This window comes from Marmota flaviventris, chromosome 12 (genome assembly GCF_047511675.1).
Source record: "Marmota flaviventris isolate mMarFla1 chromosome 12, mMarFla1.hap1, whole genome shotgun sequence".
Lineage (NCBI taxonomy): Eukaryota > Metazoa > Chordata > Mammalia > Rodentia > Sciuridae > Marmota > Marmota flaviventris.
In genome coordinates, this window is record NC_092509.1 from 16,746,346 (window position 1) to 16,768,483 (window position 22,138).

At 42.7% G+C, this 22,138-nt stretch overlaps 1 protein-coding gene across 4 annotated transcripts in view; it reads right to left on the reverse strand.

Annotated features, from left to right (window-relative positions):
* Positions 1–22,138, reverse strand: part of Dip2c (disco interacting protein 2 homolog C) — a 367,804-nt gene that overhangs the window by 111,313 nt on the left and 234,353 nt on the right. For all 4 annotated transcript variants that reach the window (XM_071619869.1, XM_071619867.1, XM_071619868.1 and 1 more), the window contains 5 exons: positions 18,547–18,681; positions 16,695–16,814; positions 15,364–15,561; positions 9,655–9,746; positions 2,828–2,938 (listed from right to left, as the gene is read on the reverse strand). In XM_071619869.1, the coding sequence (XP_071475970.1) occupies positions 2,828–2,938; positions 9,655–9,746; positions 15,364–15,561; positions 16,695–16,814; positions 18,547–18,681 (656 nt within the window). The remainder of the gene's footprint in view (positions 1–2,827; positions 2,939–9,654; positions 9,747–15,363; positions 15,562–16,694; positions 16,815–18,546; positions 18,682–22,138) is intronic.

The following is a 22,138-nucleotide window of genomic DNA, read 5'->3' on the forward strand; positions in this document are numbered from 1 at the left end:
CATACACGCACCCATACACATATGCTTGCACAAATCTCCACACACACAAGTAGATACGTGCAGATGAGTACACCCATCCATTTACATTTGCACCATCTGTGCCTACACTAATGAGCACACATGCACACACACACAGGCCCAACTATATACTTGCTCGATCACATGAACATCCATACAATACCCCTAGGAGTATGTGAACATAAACCCCACATGCCAGCAGTCCTGCTCACCACACTTGGCTGGGGAGGGGGTGTCTCCCTGGAGCTGCCCTCCGCACCCAGAGGAGGCCTTTACCCCATCCCCACAGCTTCTCAGCCCCAGTCCCTTGCCCCCAACTCGTGGTCCCCAATATCCTAGAGCTCTCTACACGTTTCCTCTATCAAAACGCCATCTTGACCACTCACAGGAAGTTGTCAACACACACAAGACGTGGCCTCCTGTCAGTGGTTCTACTTTGACATGACGTTTAGAAACTTTAACCACTGCAAGTCATTAGCAATGTGCAGGAGCACAGGGAGTGACACCTGCAGGTGCCGGACAGACACCCTCTGCTGACTGAACAGCTCAGTAGGAGTGAACGACTCCCTGTGGCTGGTCAGGCCCTGGCACTCCCCACCACTCTGGCCCAGAAGACCTTTCATGTCCTGTTGTCCTTAGTATGTACACAGTTCAGCCCCTCCGCCTATGTGTTCTGGTCCTAAGATCAAGGCCACGAAGTGGGGCCTGTCACTCTGCATCCCAGAAAATGAGTGAGCTATAGGACAGGTGGCGCTTCCCTGGCTTCCCATTCAGTGAGAGATCCCAGCCCCTGCTGTACCTCTATCCCCACTGCCCTCTGACCACAGAGTGCCTTCTGAGATGTCCCACAGCCCCAGGCCAATCCCACCCCATGCACAGTAAGACCAATGACCTCTCCTTGGGTGCACAGGGCTGTCCCAGTTAAGGGAACTGGCAGGTCTCCCTATGACAGAAGAAAGCCCTCCCCTTCTCTTGCTTATTGCTGCTCCATAGTCACACACCTGCACATCAGTACCCCCTTAGAAAGGTTGTCTGCATTTCTACCAAACTGGACTCAAAAGTTACTTTGCATTTCCTAGTATTTTTAAAATGTGGTACAGGAAAAAGTTCATGGCCCAAATGGCTGCCCCCTGGGATTCTGTGCACCACTGCTGCGGAGGCCTTTCGAATTCTGCCCTGTTTCCAGATCACAGTGTGACACCCCTGCCCATTGAGGGGCAGTATACATACTCCTCAGAAAGTCGTCTACCCCCTGTCCTCAGGTTAGGCCCCTGAGAACCTACCCTGTTCAGAAAACACCAGGCTATACATTTAAAAAGACAAATCTAATGACAGTGGTTAACTGTTGGGCATCTAGTTACTGAGCCTCAGACCCAGTCCCCACATTAGCCCAGGAGTTCCTCCACATTATACTTTGCTATTGCTTAGAAACAAAGAATTTTGAGCCTTGAGCACTAACCCTGCACAGGCTCCTTGACTTCTAGAGAGCCTCTGCCCACTAGAATACACACCAATTGAATGGCAGCATCTTGGATTCCGGGATTAGGGTAGTGGTGGGGCTGCAAGAGCCACTAGGAGTCCATGGTCATCCCACTCAAATCCCCAATTCTCACTCTTCTGCTCACAGGCTGTGAACATCCTCAGACTGGGAAGATGAGTGACTAGTGCACATCTGGGGTCCCAGTGTAAATCATGCAGGGACAAGGCACTCCCTAAGGTGGCAACGGCATCCTCAACACCTCTGCTGGAGGGGGCACTGAGGTTGGGGTAGTGGGTCCCTCCCCTGCAGCCCTGCCTCACAATGTCACATGCTTAGTGAACTCTTTAGCCTTTTAATAGGAAATTAAAATGGCAACCTCCCTGTCCATTTTCATGAGGAGCCCCACGCTCTCCCCCTTCCCATCCAAGGAGCAGAGTGTAAAACATGACCACAGAACCTGCACAGGCCCTGGAGAGTTACCCATGTGTTCCAAGAACAGCAGAATGTTTTCTTATATCCTGAATCAATAAATTTCAATGTCGGAGGAGTCACAAAGACAGGCAGGTGTTTCTTTGGAAACAGCCTGGATTACAAGCAAGTGCTCTGCCTTTGGGATCTGAAAGGGTCAGCCTAGTTTGTTCATTACAGACGTGTAAATGAAGCCTAAGTAAATCAGGGCAGCCTCCACAGACACGTCCTCCCTCTACTCCTCTTGAAGTTGCTACAGCCCTGCTCTGCTGAACACCACCACCACACAACCCTACAGACTGAGAGACCAAGATTGCCCAGTAGTATACGAATAGTAGTTCACATTGGACAAAACGCTGAACATACCAAATAAGCTTATTTTAATTATAGAATTAATTATAGAACAAGATCTTATAAATCACAGGTAAACCTGAGGCTTGATCATGTCAAGAAGTCTGAACAAAACCCTCTGCCATCCACAACAAAACAGAATTAAGAAGCTATAATTTACCTGGCTCCCTGGTGCACAGGACACCTAGCCGGCTGTCAAGTGCGCATGATACTGAGAAATGGCACTCTATGGACTGACATTCCTCAGCTCAGCTGAGCGCTCTGGGAAGCAGCATGCCCTGGCAGCTGAGTGGTGGGAGAGCATAACTGTTGCCTTTCAGAGAACCGATGAAGACCCATTCAGAGCCTCAGGAAACAGTGACAACATGTCAGCGCATCTTAATCCACACCCAGTGGAGATGCAAGGCCATCTTAGAAACTGTGGCCTACATGTTCTTAACCCAACAGAACACTCAACTGCAACAGAGCCTGTCATTTCCCTGAGCTCACTGTGATCAATGAGTTTCTTACCTTTCTCGTAAGTGGCACTTCGATGGGCACAGGAACAACTTCTGCCAACAGGCAGCCATAGAAGGCCACCATAAATGCAGCTGGGTCATTGTTGGGGAACACCAGTGCCACCTGTGGGGATAGGCCAGGAAGGAATTGCAACATTAGCAGAGTCTCTTGCTTTCTAAGACACCACAGGATTTACCCCGCCCAGTAGTAGGATTTAAGGCCTAAATAAGGACGTCTGCTGGAATAAAAACTAAGTGCTATATATAAAGAAGCATGTTAGTGAAGCCACATAACATGTTAAATACCTGTTTAAGTGAAGGACAAGCATCAGCAACGGTCATCTATAATATAATCACCAGGATATAGCTATGTCTTTTTGCCTGTTTTCTATATCCACATAATTTTTCACACAGAAGGAACGACACTGTAACACTATTTTACTATTTCCACTGAGCTTTTAAAGTAGTTCCCTGAATTTTGATGCAACCCTCCCTATTATAACTCAATGGTTACATTACTTTTTAGTAAGCTGCTGAACAGATACTCTGGGATCCAAGCCCAGAGAAGACTCAATTCAGATCCCATATCGGTTCAGCTCAGGAACCTCATGCATAATCTTGGCCCAGGTCTTAGTTCTTACCTGAAAAATGAGAACTACAGAAAACGTATCCTCATGTCATAGTAAAGGTCAAATGAGCAAAAACTACCTGGAGAGTTTACTGTGATGCCTGGCATACCTTGTGCACGCTAATGTCCCTTATCTTTTTTTTTAATCAGTGTTTCAATATGTTCCCTAAAATTTGAATGAATAGACAGTAGTAACTTTTTTCTTCCATTTTTACTGATACATTATACCTGTACATACTGATGGGATTTCTTGTTACATATTCATACACGCACACAATATAACAATAGAATGTGTCCAGTATCACTCCCCAGCATGTCTTCACTCTCCCCCTACAACCCACCCCTCGGTCCTTTTCCTCTACTGATCTCCCTTTGATGGATCCTGATTACAATCAGTTATACTCTACATATATATAATATGCTAAAACACATTCTACTGTCCTGTGTATCTAAAAAAGGGAGAAAAAAATAAATGCAGAGGATGTGGAGAAAAAGGAACTCTTTTTCTTGGTGGGACTAATAAATTAGTACAACCACTGTGGAAATCAGTGTGGAGGCTCCTCAAGACCAGGCATGGAACCACCACATGACCCAGGTATCCCACTTCTTGGTATTTACCCTGAAGAAATAAACTCACTCACTACGGTGATATATGTATACTTCTGTTTATAGTAACACAATTCACAACAATGAAACCAGTAGGGGTCCATCAATGAATGAATGAATAGAGAAAATGTGATGTATATAGATACATAATGGAGTTTTATTCAGCCATGAAAAATGAAATATGGAATTTATAGTAAAATGGATGGAAGCAGAGACCATCCTTAAGCAAAATAAGTCAACCTCAGAGGTTAAAGATCCTATGCATTCTCTGGTATGCAGAAGCTAGAGAGGAAAAAGGGTAATTAATACTTTATATTTGATGCAAAGACTTATTTTTATTGATGCAGACATTTAATGCTTTGCTCAAACTTTTCCTTTATATGATTGTCTATTATTCAATAAGTATTTCCTCCAATTTTGACAACTCTTAAGTTAACCTAGACTTCATTTTAGTAGAGCATTCTGAAAGATGCGTCCTTAGGTATTATTGTGATAGTGAAAGAGCATAGAATGTACTTGCAAATTCACTAGTCAATAACACGGGACCACCACTGCATAAGCAGACTGCCACAGATCCATACTGTTACCTGGCACGTGCCTTATTTACAGTTCAGCTAATTCAATGTAAGCCCCAACTTGCTCTCTTGTTACCCCAATAATATATCTTAAGTATTCCTTCCTATTCTCAGATTTTAGAAAATTTCTTATCTGTCCTATTTCCAAACCCACTAGATTCTGAAATACTCTGCTTCTATTTAAACGTGAATGCTTCCCACCTGTTGCTGTAGCATTAGCATTACTTTTCCATATGGACAGTCAAGTTGGGCACATATGTTAACATAAGCACACGAATCCCATGGTTGGACATACATGCATCAGTTTTGCAATATCTCATTCTGAAATTCCAAAGTTCTCCTTAAAGCACCTTATTAATTTTAGTATGAACAGTTAGACCTGACATGCTAATTTGTCTCAATATCTAAGGAAGCAGGATGGCATAAAGGGACTGTGATGGCAGATGAGAAGGGAGCAGGCTGGGCCTTTAAGGTAGACACACTAGCAAGCTGGCAATACAGAATCGTTGGTAGTAGCATAAGTTTAGGATTATATGATGAATCCGTATGGCCTTCTTATGGTTTAGTAAAGTCAGCTAGATAAGTCAGAAAAGGAATGGAAGAATTTATTTGTATGTCTTCACACATGAAGCACAAGCAACAATTTTTATAACCAGTGTGAGGTTGCATTAGCCACAAGGGCTCTCCTTCATTTGATGAGTTGAGTGTTGACAGCGTGTTTTCCAAATCATAGTCCGACAAGGAAGCAATGTGCAATCGGAATTCTGCAAGATTTCCAGGTCGCTGCTGCTGCACAACTTGTTCCCATGAAGCAGACCTAACGGCCTGAGGAAGCCAACCATGCCATGGCATAGCCTGGCCTGGCAAGTTCCACCCAGGACAGCCCATTTACAAAGGACTAGTTAAATACAGGCTGGTTATTCTTCCCAGAATATCACCTCTTCTTCCCAGAATATCACCTCTGAAGGTGAAAGTCTTCAAGGGCAGATGAGGGGGAAAAAAAAAAAAAAACACAAAGGTAAGCAACATTCCCAGAGCCAGAGTGTGGATCACTCCTTTCCAAGGAGAACTCCAGGACTGGCTCCAGTCCCAGTCATCAGCACACGGGCTCAGATAAGACCCACTGCATCCAGGATTTCAACTTGCCACTGGGTCACTGCTGAAGTTCATGCTCATAGTGCTGCACTGCAGAATTTTGCAGAACTGTACTCAAATGTGATGAAAGGTTGTAAAGAAAATAAAAGTAAAATATAAAGTTGTACATTATTGCATGGTCTCAAAGAAACTGAGTACAGAAAGATCAAATACCTGAAAGGCTCTTTTTTTAAAAAAGCATTTGTCTTGAGGAGTAGCAGCTTCATGTGCGTAGACAAACAAATTCTTCCCTTCCTTTTCTGACTTTCTCATCTAGCCGACTTTTCAGAATGAGATATTGGAAAACTGATGTATGTTGAAAAGTTTCCATTAAGTTTTCCTTTAGTACATCAATCACAAGTCAAGTTGTACTAGTAACTCCATAGCCATCCCAGTGTAAGACTGCATAAGTAGATGCATAATTTTAATCAACAGCTCACTTTGTTAATTCTCGGTGCATTCCTCTGATGTGTGCCTACCGGCAATCACCCATGGGGTACAACGGGCAGCAAGCCATCAGGAGCCAAGAGCTCACACTACCGGCTGTGCCAAGGCCTTTCATGGTGCACTCCCAAAATACTGTCTGAATGCAAGGTGTTCTTCACCTGCACACTAGACCTTCCCTCCTGGCTCCTCCTCATGCTATTTACAGTACCTGAACGAGGGTAAAGGCTTATTTTTTCTCCTGGAGAAGTATTTTCAGATCCCATACATTCCCCTAAGTAAAAACAATCTCTCTTCCTCAAAGAATTTGGCTCTTACCACCTTTCTGGGGAACCCTTATTTTTGGGGGCGGGGGCAGAGGCAGGGTCTTACCATGCTGCTCAGGCTGGCCTTGAACTTATAATCCTCCCATGTGAGCCTCCAGAGTAGTTAGGAATACAAGTGCAAGCCACAGTGCCTGGCTACTTTCCCATGTATGTAAAAACTAATTATCAATGTGTGTCTATGGCATAATAGTGCGAGCTTCTTGATGTCAGACCTTACCTGTGATCCATCTTTAAATTTTCAGCATTTCTCACAATATCCTCAAACATTTAGTTTGCACATTATAAATGCCTTTTACTGAAGTCCAAGAAGGTATTCTCCACACCGCATTAGAATAGTCACCCACAGGAAAAGTGGGTAATTTTTATAGTAAAGACCGAACGCTCTTTACTCTGCAGTATTTTATTGAAAACGAGTTTTTGAAGCAGATAAACTATCCTATTAATTAGAACAGAAAATTATCATCAATTGTCTAACATATGCACTTAATAATAAGTATTACACGCAGATGAATATCAGACACTGGCTACGTGTACTTTTGGTACCAGTGGTTGAACTCAGGGGCACTTAATCACTGAGCCTCATCTCTTGCCCTTTTTAATCATTTTTTAGAGACAGGGTTCTCACTGAGTTGCTTAGTGCCCAAGTTGCTGAGGTTGGCTTTGAACTTGCAATCCTCCTGCTTCAGCCTCCTGAGCCGCTGGGATTAAAGGCATGCACCATTGTGCCCTGCTGGACAGTCTTTAAGTAGCTCCCTCAAGCTAATCCAACCTGGCTACCACTGAAAAAAGAAATTGTTTACACATTTCATCAAAACTGCCCTCATTTTACCCACAACATCTCACCTGAACACAGGTACCTATTAATATGTACTTTTCATATAGAAACTTCAAAAATCTAGAGGCCAGACTACAAAAGATTTTCTTAAAAAGTGACTCAGATCATGAACCAAATTAGATAAGGGAGCCAACACAAGTGACTTTTCTTCATTGTGAAAAAACATACACAATAGAAAATTTCACTTCAGCCACAATCATACAGTTCAGTGGCACCGAGTATAATCTCACCATCAAAGGACCCTCAACATGCTCCAAGCTGAACCTCTCCCCTGGCTGAACAGTAACTTCCTTCACCCTCCTCTGGCCCTGGACAATCACCATAGTGCATTCTGACTCTATCCACGTATCAAGCTCACGTCAGTGAAATCCCCAATATTTGTCCTTTGGTGTCCAGCTTGTTTTACTTAGTGCCCTTTCACACAGCATGTGGAAAGGAACTTTCTTCCTTTTAAAACTTAATAAGTAACATTCCATGGAATGCACCTGCCACATGGTGCTTGGCCACTCCTTAGTCCATGGCACATGTGCTGTCCTGCCTTTTGGGCTTTGTGATAATGCTATGAACAAAGGTATACAAATACCTGTTGAACTTTTCAGCATAAACACAGAGGTGAAATTGCCAGGTCAAATGGCAATTTGATGTAACTTTTTGAGGGATTATAGGTGGATCATCCATCTCAGGGGCTTCCTCATCCTACATTCTTCCCAGCAATGCGTCAGGGTCCTAATTTCTCTGTGTCCTTGTGAACATTTATCTTCTGTATTTTGCTAAGACTCACTTTCTTGATACGAAGTGATGTTTCACTGTGGTTTTGATTTGCAATTCCCTGATGATGAGTGATGTTGAGCATCTTTTCATGTGCTTGTAAATAGACCATTTTAAAATCTTTAGAGAAATGCCCATTCAAGTCCTTTATTTATGTTTCAATTGTGATAGTTTGGTTTTTTCTTTTACTGTCATTGAGCTGTAGGGATTCTTTATATTCCAAATATGAATCTGCTATTAAACATACGATTTACATTTTCTTCCTTTTGTAGATGCCTTTTAATTTCCTTTGAGTGCCTTTTTGTGTATGTTTTTATTTTGATGAAGACCATTTTTTTTCTTTTGTTGACCTGCTTTTGGTGTCAGAGCCAAGAAATCATTGCCAACATCATGAACATCTTCCCCCCTCCGCCAACCCCGACCCCAAGAGTTGTGTAGTTTTAGCTCTGATGTTTAGGAGGAGTTTGGTCTACTTTCAGGATTATTTTTTCCTCTTTGACATGGTATTAGGTAAGGGTCCAATTCCATTCTCTTGAAGGTGGATATCTGGTTTTCCCAGTCCTGTTTGATGATAGGACTGTCCCTTTCCCACCAAGTATGCTGGCACGCTGTTGAAATATCTGGACCACCTACATGAGGGTTGATTTCCAATTTCTCTCTTCCATTCCTTCGGTGCATATGTCTGTCAGTATGCCAGTGAACACTGCTGAAATTATTCCAGCCTTGTAAATTTTATGATGGAGAAGTTTAACATCTAAAATTTATTTTTAAAAGCTAGGGGCTAAACTTATTCCAGAAAACACTAGGAAGAACCACAGTCCACAGTGGTCTGCTTCAACCATTGATCAGAAACCCCATGAGGGCCAGGTCTACATCGCCTACTGGGTTTGGTGTTCTAGATGATGATTTACATGTTGTTCTTTTGGTGACCTTTGGGAAAGATATGCATCTAGGCACTGAAGGTACATGCCAGCATATGGAAAAAAGGCTATATATTTAAGGACAAGGAAACTGGGTTTTTCTACATCCAAATTGAGATGTAAGGCTTAGGTAAGATTATCAACTGCTCAGGCTCAACATTAAAATGGAAATACTAAAACCCGTCCTCATCAACTTACCTGGCTGATGTAAGAATAAAATAAAAATTTGCTCTCCGATAGAAGGGCAAAAAACTATTTTAAGAAATTTAAAACTGGGAAAAGAACCCTAGCATTGGTTTACTTCCAAGACTGCCTGTCACATTGACAGTAAAACATATCTTTTTAAGGTAAGAGCACTGCTCTGCCACTTAGGAGCTAGATGCCTTCATGATTCACCCCAAGCCTGATGTTCTTGATGCATTAAAATAAGAGAATCTACAACCTCGCTGAGTTGTGAAGATTAGTGGCACGCTGAACATAATTGGTCTGGGTTCACAGAGAACCTGAGAGAGCCTCCCAAAACAGGGCTGGGAGCACAGGCTGCACGCCAGGGTTCTAAGACAGAGGGATCTTTCCCAGGGGGATACTTTGCAGCCCCACTTACCCTATCTCCAGGCCGCACCATGGGTTCTTGCTTTGTACCTAGTTTATGCAGAATGTTGTAAGCGACCTTCATACTTCTTGTCCACAGTTTGCCTATGAACACAAAGCAAGAGACACACAGTAACTGTACTATCACATACACACACTTCCAGTTATATACAAATGGGCATGAGGACCCAGGGAGCATCCTCCAAGGAAAGGCTGGTACACGCATCCCTTTGGCTTCCCATCTCCACACACAACAATCAAGGGAGAATGAGTGGGAAAGGCTAGAATCTCAGACTTTGGTACAAAGCTCAGGGGAAAAGGGAAGAACACCCAAGAACCCGACCTGAGCCCATTTCTGCTGTGTTTATGAAGAGGGAAGCGCTGCTTGGGCAGGCGTGCCGTCACCAGGCTTTCCTAGGGAGCACCAGGCAGCCGGGGAAGGGGCAGCTTGCTGGTGCAGCCTAGATGAAGGCTGCCCAACGCCATTTTCATGTTAAGGCTTCAACGTATTTTCCATTTTGATTCCAGGAATGAGGAGTAAGTTCCCAACATCTCTGACTCATACAATCACAGAAGCCTGAACACTGGGGTACTGTCCCAAGACCAAGCAAAATTCCTTCATCTATAACGCCCGTGGCAAGACCACAGAAAAACAGTCACCACAGAAATTGTGAGGAAGGGTTCCAGGGAGTGGAGGGCAGCAGGGCCACTGCAATGGCACCACTGCCACTGTCTTGAAGTTGCACATGAGGACATACTCTTCCCTTGGTGCTGGAGGTTAGACTTGAAGCCTTGAGCATGTGTGCACACACTCGGCCACTGGTGACACTCCCCCAGACATGGATCTTATTAACGGCCTCTGTCATGTGATCATAATCAACATAAAGAGCACAAAAACTGACCCCTTCTCCTACAGAGTCCTAAATTTCTCAATTTCGAATCTTCTTAAAATCAGGGTTTTAGGGTTTGGGGATTTGGGGCAGGGGAATACATGAGTATAGATAAAGGTATACTAAATATTTTAAGTTATTTAAGATATTTTGGGGGGAGTACTAGGGATTGAACTCAGGGGTACTCGACCACTGAGCCACATCCCCAGCCCTATTTTGTATGTTATTTAAAGACAGGGTCTCACTGAGTTGCTTAATGCTTTTGCTGAGGCCGGCTTTGAACTTGTGATCCTTCTGCCTCAGCCTCCCAAGCTGCTGGGATTTACAGGGTGTGCCACTGCATCTGGCTATTTAAAACTTTTGAAATCAAGAAAAAAAGAATCATTAAGTAGAATTAAATATATACAATAAAAAACTTTTTGACAGTTTTTTTTTTAAAACTTTAAATCCTTTAGGAAAACAAATAAACAGCACGACATATTTCAAATTCCTGCCTCATCTCTCCATGAGACATCTTCTTGATATTATCCTGTGATGGTGAATAGTCCAAGATGAGATAAAAATGACTTAGGATCCAAAAGGAATTGAATACCTACAGGCCTTCTGCAATCTGGCCCCAGAGACTCTGCTGCTCAAGGCTTTTCAGGAGTAGTCAAGGTGTTAGATGTTACATTCATACAACATGGTAATAGGCAAATTTCTTGGTTTCAATGCAATCACTGTTTTAATCCTTCTCCTACTGCAATGTACAAACTAAAGAGTTTTGTTTACAACACATTTTGTATTTTAAAAAATCCTGAACTTGTTTTATTTCATATTTCATATTGAACTGCAGTGACCTAAATTAATGTTCTACTATTTTTTGATCACAGGTTTCACCAACTTGCCTGCCAATCAGCAACTAGAGAGCAAAGACTGTTTCTTCTTTGCTCCAATTCATAGGGCAGTTCCTGGCTCGTGGTATGTACTCAACAAACATTTCTTGATTTTATTAGTGTCATAAGCAAACTTTAATAAATCTCAAAGAGTACTTATTTTAGTAAAAATCTAGAGATGTTAGTAAAAATCTAGAGCACTTAATTAATGGATATAAAATTTTATTCAGGTCCTATTCCATTTTCAACTCCTCATCTCAACACTGTAGTTCAAGACTGGTTGCTTGGAAATCGTTTGGCATTTTATTGGGGGATTTTTCTTCTCCCTATCAATACCTCTCAGCCCTTCAGAAGTAACTTAGGGAGTAAGGTTTTCCCCTAAATACTTCGTGCCATCAGAATTCAATGTTAACATTACTATAGTTTAACAGAATCTTCCATAAACAAAAAAGGAGTTGTGAATCCACTACAATCAGTAGCACCATTATGGTTCACTCACGTTTCAGCTGCATTCTCGGTTGATAAATCTTAAGCTTAATATCAAATTCATATAAAATCAAGTTTTTAGGAAAGAGTTACTAAAGAGCAAAAAAAAAAAAAAAAAACCCTACACTTTTGGCAAAATTCTTCAATACTTCAATAGTTACACTTTGTGTTTCTCGCAGAAAAGGGAGAATAAGTTGCTGATATAAACTAGAGATGCCACAGCTCTTGGCAAGGAGGGGTGCAAGTGCTCAAGTGCTCTTTATTACATATTAATTTGAACTTCACTCACATGTGGAAGAAGAACAGGCAATTGCCCAGAGACTGACTATTGAGGAGGGAAGCGGCACAGTGAAGCACACCCCAGAGCTACCCGGAGCACAGCAGCCCTGGAACTTGAGACATGTACTATTAACAATTCCAAACACGGACAAGGTTGCAGAAAGGACTGCCCTGTGCTTTTCTAGCTCAGGCTTCTAAATTCCCGGAAACACCTAATAAACTCAAAACAAGAAAGAGATGAACATGAGTGTTTACTTTGTATATAAGGAAAATTAATTTACAGATAATAAACTAAAACTATCATAGGGTTGGAAGGGGATACTAGAATGTTCTCTGCCAGGTCAGACCAACTGGTGAAGAAACTGTATGGAGGAGTACGTTATTGTCTGGATTTTCAATTAAACCCCCCAAGTTTCTTACTTGGGGATTCTTCTTCCCTATGACAAGCAAGAAGCTAAATTGGGGGGTTGAAGGGACCACAAGACTTTAAATAATTCTTCAATTGTACCAAACATGACTTTTTCTGAATCTTTTTAGCAATATGAAATCATAACATCTGTCTGTTCCAGAGTTTCTACACAGATAACTACTTTTCAATACTCACTGAATTAGCCAACCCTGATAAGTTACAATCTTATATTTGGAAATTCTTTAATTTCCTCTATTAAACAAGAATTGAACTTGACCCACAGTATATGACCAATAGTAGGTTAAAATACAACAGACTAATTTAAAAGAGTTCAAATGTTTTGTTTATGTGATGCTTGGACAAATTTCAGATGTAACATTCAATCTCTCTCCTATCTCCAATTCATCTTAACCTTATACTTCTAATCTAGATTCTGAGCCTCTGGAGAACTGGTATTCATCTTTGACCTCCCAAGCCTGAAGACCTTGCCATGCACAGTAGGTGCTGGTGGTCAGTGAGGACACATGATCCTTCCAGGCACACATTGGCCCCAGGATTTCCCATAGGCCATGAGCCTCAGTGCGCTCAGCTGTTATGAGGCAGGGAGTGCAAACACAACTAACTCAAGGCCAAATCTGGCTGGAAAAGAGACTTTCAGAAAATTCTTCTATGTTTTTGACTAATAAACTTGTCTCCAAGAGCATGATTTAAAAAAGGATAAGTCAAGCTTATACTCAACCATGGGTGATATCTATCCATTTGAAACTGCCCAACAAAGTCATGAGAACAAAGAGGCCATGAAGCACATGCTCCCAAATCAAAATCCTACTTAGGTCCATGAAATGCACAGGTCCACAGCTCACACCTCCAGGTACCCCACCCTCAAAAAGCTGGACTCTACTTAGATTTCCGTGACATAACATCTGGCCTTGATGGCTGATGTAAAAATCTTTTCTTATAACAATCAAAAGTGTTGTTAAAAAAACAGAACCAAAAGCTAAAAACAGGTCATCTAATCTCACACATGCAGCCATACTATGAACCGTCTGGTCTACTAGTTATTAAATTTGCTTTTTGGCAAACAAGCAGCTAGTGTAACAGGCCTGACAATTTGCTTTCTCCATGGTGCCTTAGCTGTGAACAGCTAGCAACTTGCAAGAAGTTTACAGACTGCATGAATCCTACTGAAGAATTATGGGAAGCTTGTTTCTCTGGCATTCCGAGAAAGTACCACGGATACAGACTTTCCTTCTTCAGAGAGATTTATGTCAAAGCAATGCCAATCATAATTCCACCAGATTTAATACTGAATGTTAAAAATTTGGAAAGTCCAAAATCCTTAAAGTCTGAAATCTCCAAAAAGTCACAATCCTGAAAGACTAAAATCTCAAAATGATGAAGTTCTGAAAGCCTTAATCTGGAAACCACTACTCTCAGTGTGGCAGGGGGAGAAGGCCATTTGGTAAAAGGCAAATTCTATGGAGAGGAACAGAGGGAAGGTGAATTGGTCTCAGAGCTGGAATACTTTTCTCCTCTGCTGCCTTGGAGGTTAGAACTGCAGGACAGGATAGGGGTGTAGTTCAGTCACACAGCACTTGTCCCACATGTGCAAGGCCCTGGGCTTGCTCCCCAGCACTGCAAAACACATCAACACACAGAACCCCAAGCTCGCCAGACTTTTCGACTGTAGGAATCAAGACAAGCAGCCCCCTCGGGCTCCTCAAGAGCTTTCAGCTTTCCCACTGTTTAAAATGGTCAGCATTTTTACATTTTTCTATCCTATGCACTGCATCACCTCCTACAGTGGAGATAAAAATTACATCAAGTCTTGGAGAAAGTCCTAACTTATGTGTTTACCACATTTGATGGTGAAAGTGCATTATCACAGCACTGGCTTTCTGTGTAAGCACCATGTACATAAAAATGCTGAGGTTTTCTCAAAGAGACGTCCTTTCTGTACGTTTCCATCTGTGATGGATTAAATTTCTCCAGTTCTCAGTACAGTAGCCACCCATGGAGATTTTTGAGTGTTCTTCTGACTTAGTGGCCCAACTTGGTATTTCAGATGATCACTGTTATAAAGCTGGGTGCACACAATGACCTACCATGGTGACATGTATTTGTGTGTTGTGCTCTATGACCTATTTCTTTGTGAATACGGTTCATCCTCTTGTGTGAGTAAACCTGAATGTTTATGCTTGGAAAATATGTATATTCTCTATCTTCTTGTGTAAAGTAGCCTATGAAATATTCCATCCGTGTTTTAATGTTTCTCAAATTACTCTTTTTTTAAAAAAAAAATGTAAACAAATGTCTTTTAGAAACAACTTTAAAACTTTTTTCCAGATTCCTGTGTTTGGGATTTTGCTCTTTTCAGGTTTTAGACGTCAAAGGTTTTGATCTTTCAATGTGGGATTCAGGATTGTATTGTATTCAGGATTGTATCTTTTAGAGTTATGACCCAATCCCATGTCAAAGAATGAACATATTCTCCATCTATCCTTGTGAAAAGTATTCATGAAAATCATGTGTATATCCAAGAAGTAAAATCTAACAACTTATTAGCATTATGATCACTGCTTTATGCACCTGGATTAAAAAAAAAAAATGAACTACTAACAAATGATCTGCCTACAAGTTCTATTAGGTTCCATCTATTTCCACACCAGAGCCACGTAAGGCAGCACAGCTACACAGTAGCCATCCTGACAATGGATCCCTCCCCTGCATTCAGCAGTCCTGTACAGGGGAACCATGCAAGAGACAGGTGTACCCAGGATTACCGTAAGTGAGGATGTACAGGGGTTTTCCATTTGTGTCCATGGTGGTCAGGCAGGGAGCCTTTGGTGAGATGGTCCCCCATCGCTGCAATGCAGCTTCCAGGGAGGGCGGCCAGTTCGTGACAACCCCCAACTGCTCCCCTCGCATCGCCAGCATCTGGGCTCCCTCAGGCTTTGGTTGGTTTGGATCGGGTTGTTGAACTAAATACATTTCAACACAAAGAGTTTTCAAGAACAATGCATCTGTGTTAGTATGACTGCTTTTTACTCTTGAAGAAGCCAAGTAGTTCATATTTAAGGTATAAATTTGTTAGAAACGTACTTCTCTAGATTCAGGGTCATGATCTATATATTACCCTCATGAAGTTATCAAATATTTAATTCTTATAATTTCCAAGGCAAAAAGGTGGGTGGAGAACTCGGGCAGACCCAAGCACATTTGGAAACTGACAAAAGGCAAAATAGTATATTGTACCAGCCCAGAGTTCATGATTTAAACCCCTATGCTTAAAAATTTAAATTTTTATCACACAGTGATTCCAGACTCCCAACAGTTCCAATCTTGGAAAGTTACATTTTACCTTTAAATACTCAGATGTAAATACGAATTTTCTTTGACTACTTTTACTATCAAGAACACAGAGCAAGTATTTTCTTGAGTAAAACTAAACAAACACATCACGACTAGAACATGGTCTTCCCCATGCTCTAGACATGGAAGGACCAAATGAGTTCCTACATTTCTGGTCAAGGTTTCTCCCTTCTCTTGTATGATTGACCACTACCATCTGCTGGCCAAAAAAATCAGCCACCTTACTTGCAATTTAACAAGAAAACAAGGAGTTCAGGTTTGATACAACAAGATCTTCTGTTAGGTTGTATGCGAGGACACTCAAAACATTCTGTGGCCAGGACACCAGCCCCCAAGGGCGGAGCGGCAGGAAGAGGAGGAAAGCAGAGCCCGCTGCCCCGTGTCCTCCACAGGCCTCACACAAGCTCACGGAGAGCTGCTCTGCTGAGAGCTAAGGGTTTCTGGAAGTTAGTTCTGCATTTCTATCATCTCAGAGCCCTTAAATAGAGGTCTGGCTCGTTCTATGAGCCCATATTTTGCCAAGGGTGGCAACCCACGGATATTGGCACTCTGGCCAACTGAGATACTCAGCTCACCTGCTGATACAGAACCTACACTCTCCCCTAGATCTCCATCATTCAGTGATTGCCAAGATTATCACTCGTTAAAAAATAAAACAGCTTTGTTGAAAAAAAAAAATATCAGTGTTTATGGAACCAGAGGAATACCTGGAAGGAACCAAAAGGGAAAGGGTTTCTTGTACCTTCTAACAACTCTTCAAAGTCATCAACAAAGAATTCTCGCAAAGGCGGTCGCTTAGGCCGTTTGAGGGTATTGACAAGCTGCTGAATTTTTGCTGATACCCGGCTACTTACTGGTACTCCTGAAAAATAGGAATCACGGAGTAGATGATCCGAGCATCACAGGTGTAACAAGCAAAATTGAGAAGTAAAAAAGGATGGAACCTAAGGAAAGTTGTCTATCAAATAAAATATTAGTAGGCAGTCTTGAAACACTGCATGGCACTTTAAGAATTGGGACATTAAGGGCTGGGGCTGTAGCTCAGTGGTAGAGCACCCACCTTGCACATGTGAGGCACTAGGTTTGATCCTCAGCACCACATAAAAATAAATATATTGTGTCCAACTACAACTAAAAAAAATTTAAAAGAATTGGGACATTAAATACTTCACACAGTTTTAAAGATAACGGGACAATGTACAATCCACAATTCTTAACATGAAAATAACATTTTTTCCCATTAAATAGTTCCACTTAATTTGGTTCTGATGAATCAAAGGTCATTTCAGAAGGCCAGTGGATCCCAAGCATAGTTTAGAACACATAAGGAAAAACTGTTCCTGGACCACCCAGAGCTTCTGATTCATTAGGTTGTGGCATGACCAGAACCTAATGAATCACTTGTTCTAACAAAGGTCCACAGGTGATTCCGAGGAGGGTGGTGTCACAGCATGAGAAACCAGGGACTTCCCAATGTATGCTTCAGGACTTACCTGGATGAACAAAAGCAAAGGTGACAGGATTATTAAAATGATAAGATCAACAACGAGCTATTTAATAAAAGTTTTGATCAAAGAACTAAAGCAAACTGAAAAGCATTCAAGGAGAGATGGGGTTGTGACTCAGTGGCAGAGTGCTTGCCTAGCATGTGTGAGGCACTGGGTTTGATCCTCAGTACCACATAATAAAGGTATTGTGTACAACTTAAAAAAAAAAAAATTCAATGAAAACCAGCCATAATTGGAAACTGGACAGCTCAAAGTTGGCTTTCCAACTTTGACTATGCAAAAGAGGGCACACCACCTGGGACCTGGACGTTCTATGTAATTATGAATCAGAGATACACAAGGACACAAACACAGTGAGAATATGGCTCATCAACACTAGGCTGATCATCTTTAAAAAACAAAGAATAATAACTTTACTGCAGATTCTAACTTTTATGACCAGGGCATCACTGAGACTTAAGAGGAAGATCACAGCAAAAAGGCCATGTCCGTAATAAAGGTATTGTGTCCAAGTGTCCCTAATAAAGCTATTGTGTCCAAGTCCTGCTGCTTTGGGTTGGGTAATAGAAATAGTCACTTTCACTAGAACATACAAGATTACAAATAAAAGGAGCCAAGGTGAACCCTCTGTATTTTATTATATCATTCATAATGTTTGTCCAGATTGGAGAAAAAGAGCTTCTTTCAAGAGCTAAAGCACCATTCTGCCAACAGCTGTCAAATTTTTATACATTTAACTTCATCTTTCCCTTCTAAGTAACTGTTCACAGTCTTAGCACTTGAACTCTAATTTCTTAATTGCTGAAACAACAATGGTTTTTCATTAGCAATAATATCAGCATCTCATAAAATTTCTTTTTCTTCTCATGACAGGCTTCCGTAACATTACTCCTGGACAATGTGGGAATGATTTGTATTTCCTGTGGCCCCATAATGAAGGAAGCTCTATGGCAGGTTAATAAAGAATGATGATTAGAGTCAATGAACTGACTGTAAATCTAGACACAGCATATCCAGTCATGGGCACAGAAAGGCAAAGCATGGCACAGTAGGAGCTAGCGAAAGAAAGAAGTCTCAAAGACCTACCGTCCCCAGTCTCCATGAGCTCAGCATTGCCGTACTTTGGTGCTGTTCGGGATGTGGTGGAGCCCTGCGGCCTCTCCACCTGTATGGAGTGTTCTGAGGTGTATGTGGTTACGTCAGGAGGTGCAGAATGATTTTCTGTAAAGAAGCACATTGTGAGGTTTTCCGATGATCTTGACAGTTGTTGGAAAGGCTACGCAACAGGGCTTCAAAAAAGCCACATCCTAGAAGAGTCTGGATGAGGTGTGCATATTCGCAAATCACCATACAGAAGGGTGGCTCTGAATGATAGCCACAAACCCCTGCACCAAGACCATCTTTAAGGTAGTTTATACTGTTCCAAAGGCAACAAAGTTAGGGCAATCTTCAGGCGATTTCACAAGGAGCCACGTTATTAATGAGTCACTAAAACATTTTAAGCCATTGGACAAGACAGCATGAGAAAGGTGTTTGTTGAGTGGTTTTTGTCTGTGACATCAGAGGCAGTAATGAGATCAAACTTTGGCACCAGAGGGCCTGTCATTCAAATGCCAGCTCTGCAAATTCCTAGAGATCTCGCTAAGCAGCTTAACCTGTCTCAGTTTTCTTATCCATCACATGGGAACAATAATGGCCACAACTTTGGCGGATAGTGGGGTAGATTCAACAAGCTCACACATGAAGAGCTCTTAGGATGTTTCTCAGTAAAGGCGTCAAGAAATAGCCAGTAATTTATTATTTTAGTATGGATAATACTGAGTTGTTATACAAAAAAATGTTTATAAACTAATGTGTATTAAGTGGTGTGTTATACTCCAATGAAATAAGCTTTTCCTTTTCAGCATTGATGGTAAAGAACTTAAGGGCTGAATGACAGAACAGTGTTCACATTTACTAAATAAAGCCTCAAGGATGGCATGCCTAATAGAGACTATCAATGCATTTCATAATCTTGTTTTAGTAATGAGAATTACATTACTAATTCTGATTCACTAATTCTTATTAGAAACTCTAGAGATCTCCTTTGTAATATTCAGTATGTCAGGAGCACATTATCTTTTGTGGCTGAAAGTGGCACTCCTCCGGCACAGGCTCCCTTTCCTGCCCACTCCAGTCATATACTTGGAGGCTGTTTTATATAGTTAAACCAAAAAAGCCCAAAACTGTGAAGCAGAAAACCAAGGCACTAAACAGACTGTAACAAGGATGCTCACAGTCTGAGAACTGAGCCCAGAGGCTGAGGCCGTCTTGCTGAACCTCTGATGGGAACATGTGCATCATACAATTTTTTGAGGCTCCGTGCATGCCTATGAAGGCCAAATATTGTTTTGGGCATCACAAATTTCAGCAAGTAGGCAAATCTGTCTTCATTATTCACAGATTCTGTATTTGCAGACTGTAGAAGTCAGCTTGCATATATTGAATGACAGCTGGGAAAGATTCGTCTGTGTTCCTGGGGTGGTTTCAAATGTTGCAACCCAAGGCGATCAGCTCATCTCCACTTGCATATAATACCCCCAGCAGCTCTTGGGGACTTGAGCCCAAAGGCTGAGGCATCTGGCACCAGGTATGTAACCCAGTTCCCAGACTGATGTGTCTGTTTTCTGTTCTATGATAGGCAGATGACACCTACTAACACAGCGAGAATTAATAAGTATGCATAAGCATCCAAACTGGGTCATCAGGCATGCAGACACGCACTGGGTACAGACACCATATGCCATACAAAGCCATGAGCGCAGCCCATCACTCGCAGCTTTCACACAGTCTGGATCCTGGAATGTCTGAGGGTGTGATAGGTGTCATCAGCCTCTGGAACAGACCCTTCAGCATGTCCCTTACCAAGAACATCCCCCATTAGGGGTGGAACTGTGTCCCCAGATCCACAGGTTGAAGCCCTGCCTCTCAGCAGGGCTCAGAATGTGTGTATTTGGAGGCAGGGACGTTAAACCGGTCCCCTATTAAGCAAAATAAAGCTGTGAGGGTAGACTCCAACCTATTGTGACTGGGGTCCTTATAAAGATCAGAACACACAGAGGACATGTGAGGATATGGGGATGGCGGCCACCAACCAGCCAAGAGGTGCCTCGGAGAAACCAATCCTGCCTGTGCTTAAATGTCAGGTTTCCTGCCTGCAGAACTATGAACGCACACATGCCCACTGTTTAAACCACCAGAGTGTGGGCTCTGCTATAACAGGCACATGTGGGGGAGATTAGCGGGAGTGGACCTGTGCGTGCCAAACAGGGAGGTGTGGAAGGGCAGGGCGCCCCACCTGGAGGCCATGAAGATGGGGGAAGGAAAGGCTCATTCATATTGCTCAGGCTGCCTTGACACTCAGGACCATCTTTATCCTCTTCACCACTTCCCATCCGCACGCCCACCAAACAGGCTTCAGTTCACGCTTCAAGATGAACTAGTCTCCAGAACTCCATCTCCTCGCGGCCAAGCAGTATTCTCACTTCAAGTGAGAACACACAGATGCTACTGTAGGATGAATAAAATTTGAAACCAGGCCCCTAACACGATAGTGGCTAGAGTATGAGCTCACTGCACCTCCAGCTGATTCCGGGGACTCTGCACGTCAGCAGGCTGCACCGTCGGGGACTCGGTCAGGCTCTGCACTGGGCACTGTGCCCACTTTGAAGGTGGGGAAAATGATTCCTGTACATCTGGTGACTTAAAAAATAGCAACAGGGACAGCTGGGAGACTCAAAGTGCTTTCCAAATTAATTTATATGTCACCTCACGTCTCTCTCCCTTTGAGCTCCTCCCGTAAGTCCTAACTGCAGGATGACAAACCCAGCAGCTGGCCACTGAGGTGACCAGGAAGCTGCCGCTGTGGTGCCACCCTGTGCCTGCTGTGCCGGAGGGCAGCACTCCTGCACCAAGTGGGGAGCCACCTTCCGAGAGGACTACCTAAAAGAATGTCGCACACAGAGAGGCTCTAGCAGCGCTTGCCGAGGAGCAAGAAACAGTGGGCTCAGGCTGGAAGGGCAGGTTCAAGGACTCAAGAGCTCATCAGCTCCAGCACAAGGCCAAGGAAATACACATGCATTTTGAAAATTGAGGACTCTCATGACGAGTTCATTTCTTCTGAGCAAAAGTTACCCGCTGTTCTTTAGATGCGTTTCATGGGCTTTTAAAACTAAGAGGAAAAACGGCAGCCATTCTTCAAGCCCCACGCCAGCTGTCACCTGCACTGTGAATCCACCCCTACAACCATCTCTAAGACCTTTACCTCCACTTCCCCCTAATGGTCTGCAGACTTTCCCACTGGGAGGTTCCATCTCAGCTACTCTAATTTACTACTCTGAGCAGTTGACGTGGGTTGCTTCACAATCTAGAACGTAAGATATAAGCAACACAAAGATTAGAAGACAGCATCATTCAACCATTTAATCACAGTATCTGCAAGTTACTTTGACCATGATTACCAGGATCACTCCCTGCCCCTTACGGGTCCTCAGTCTATCACTCACACCAAAACGGTCCACTCTGTCTGCCCAGCTGCTTCTTGGCCATGACCCACTTCTGGGTGTTGGCTGGCCCTGCATGAACTTACCTGGGTGATTCCTCAACTTCCCCAACTTGACTCCTTCCTAACCATGTGCTC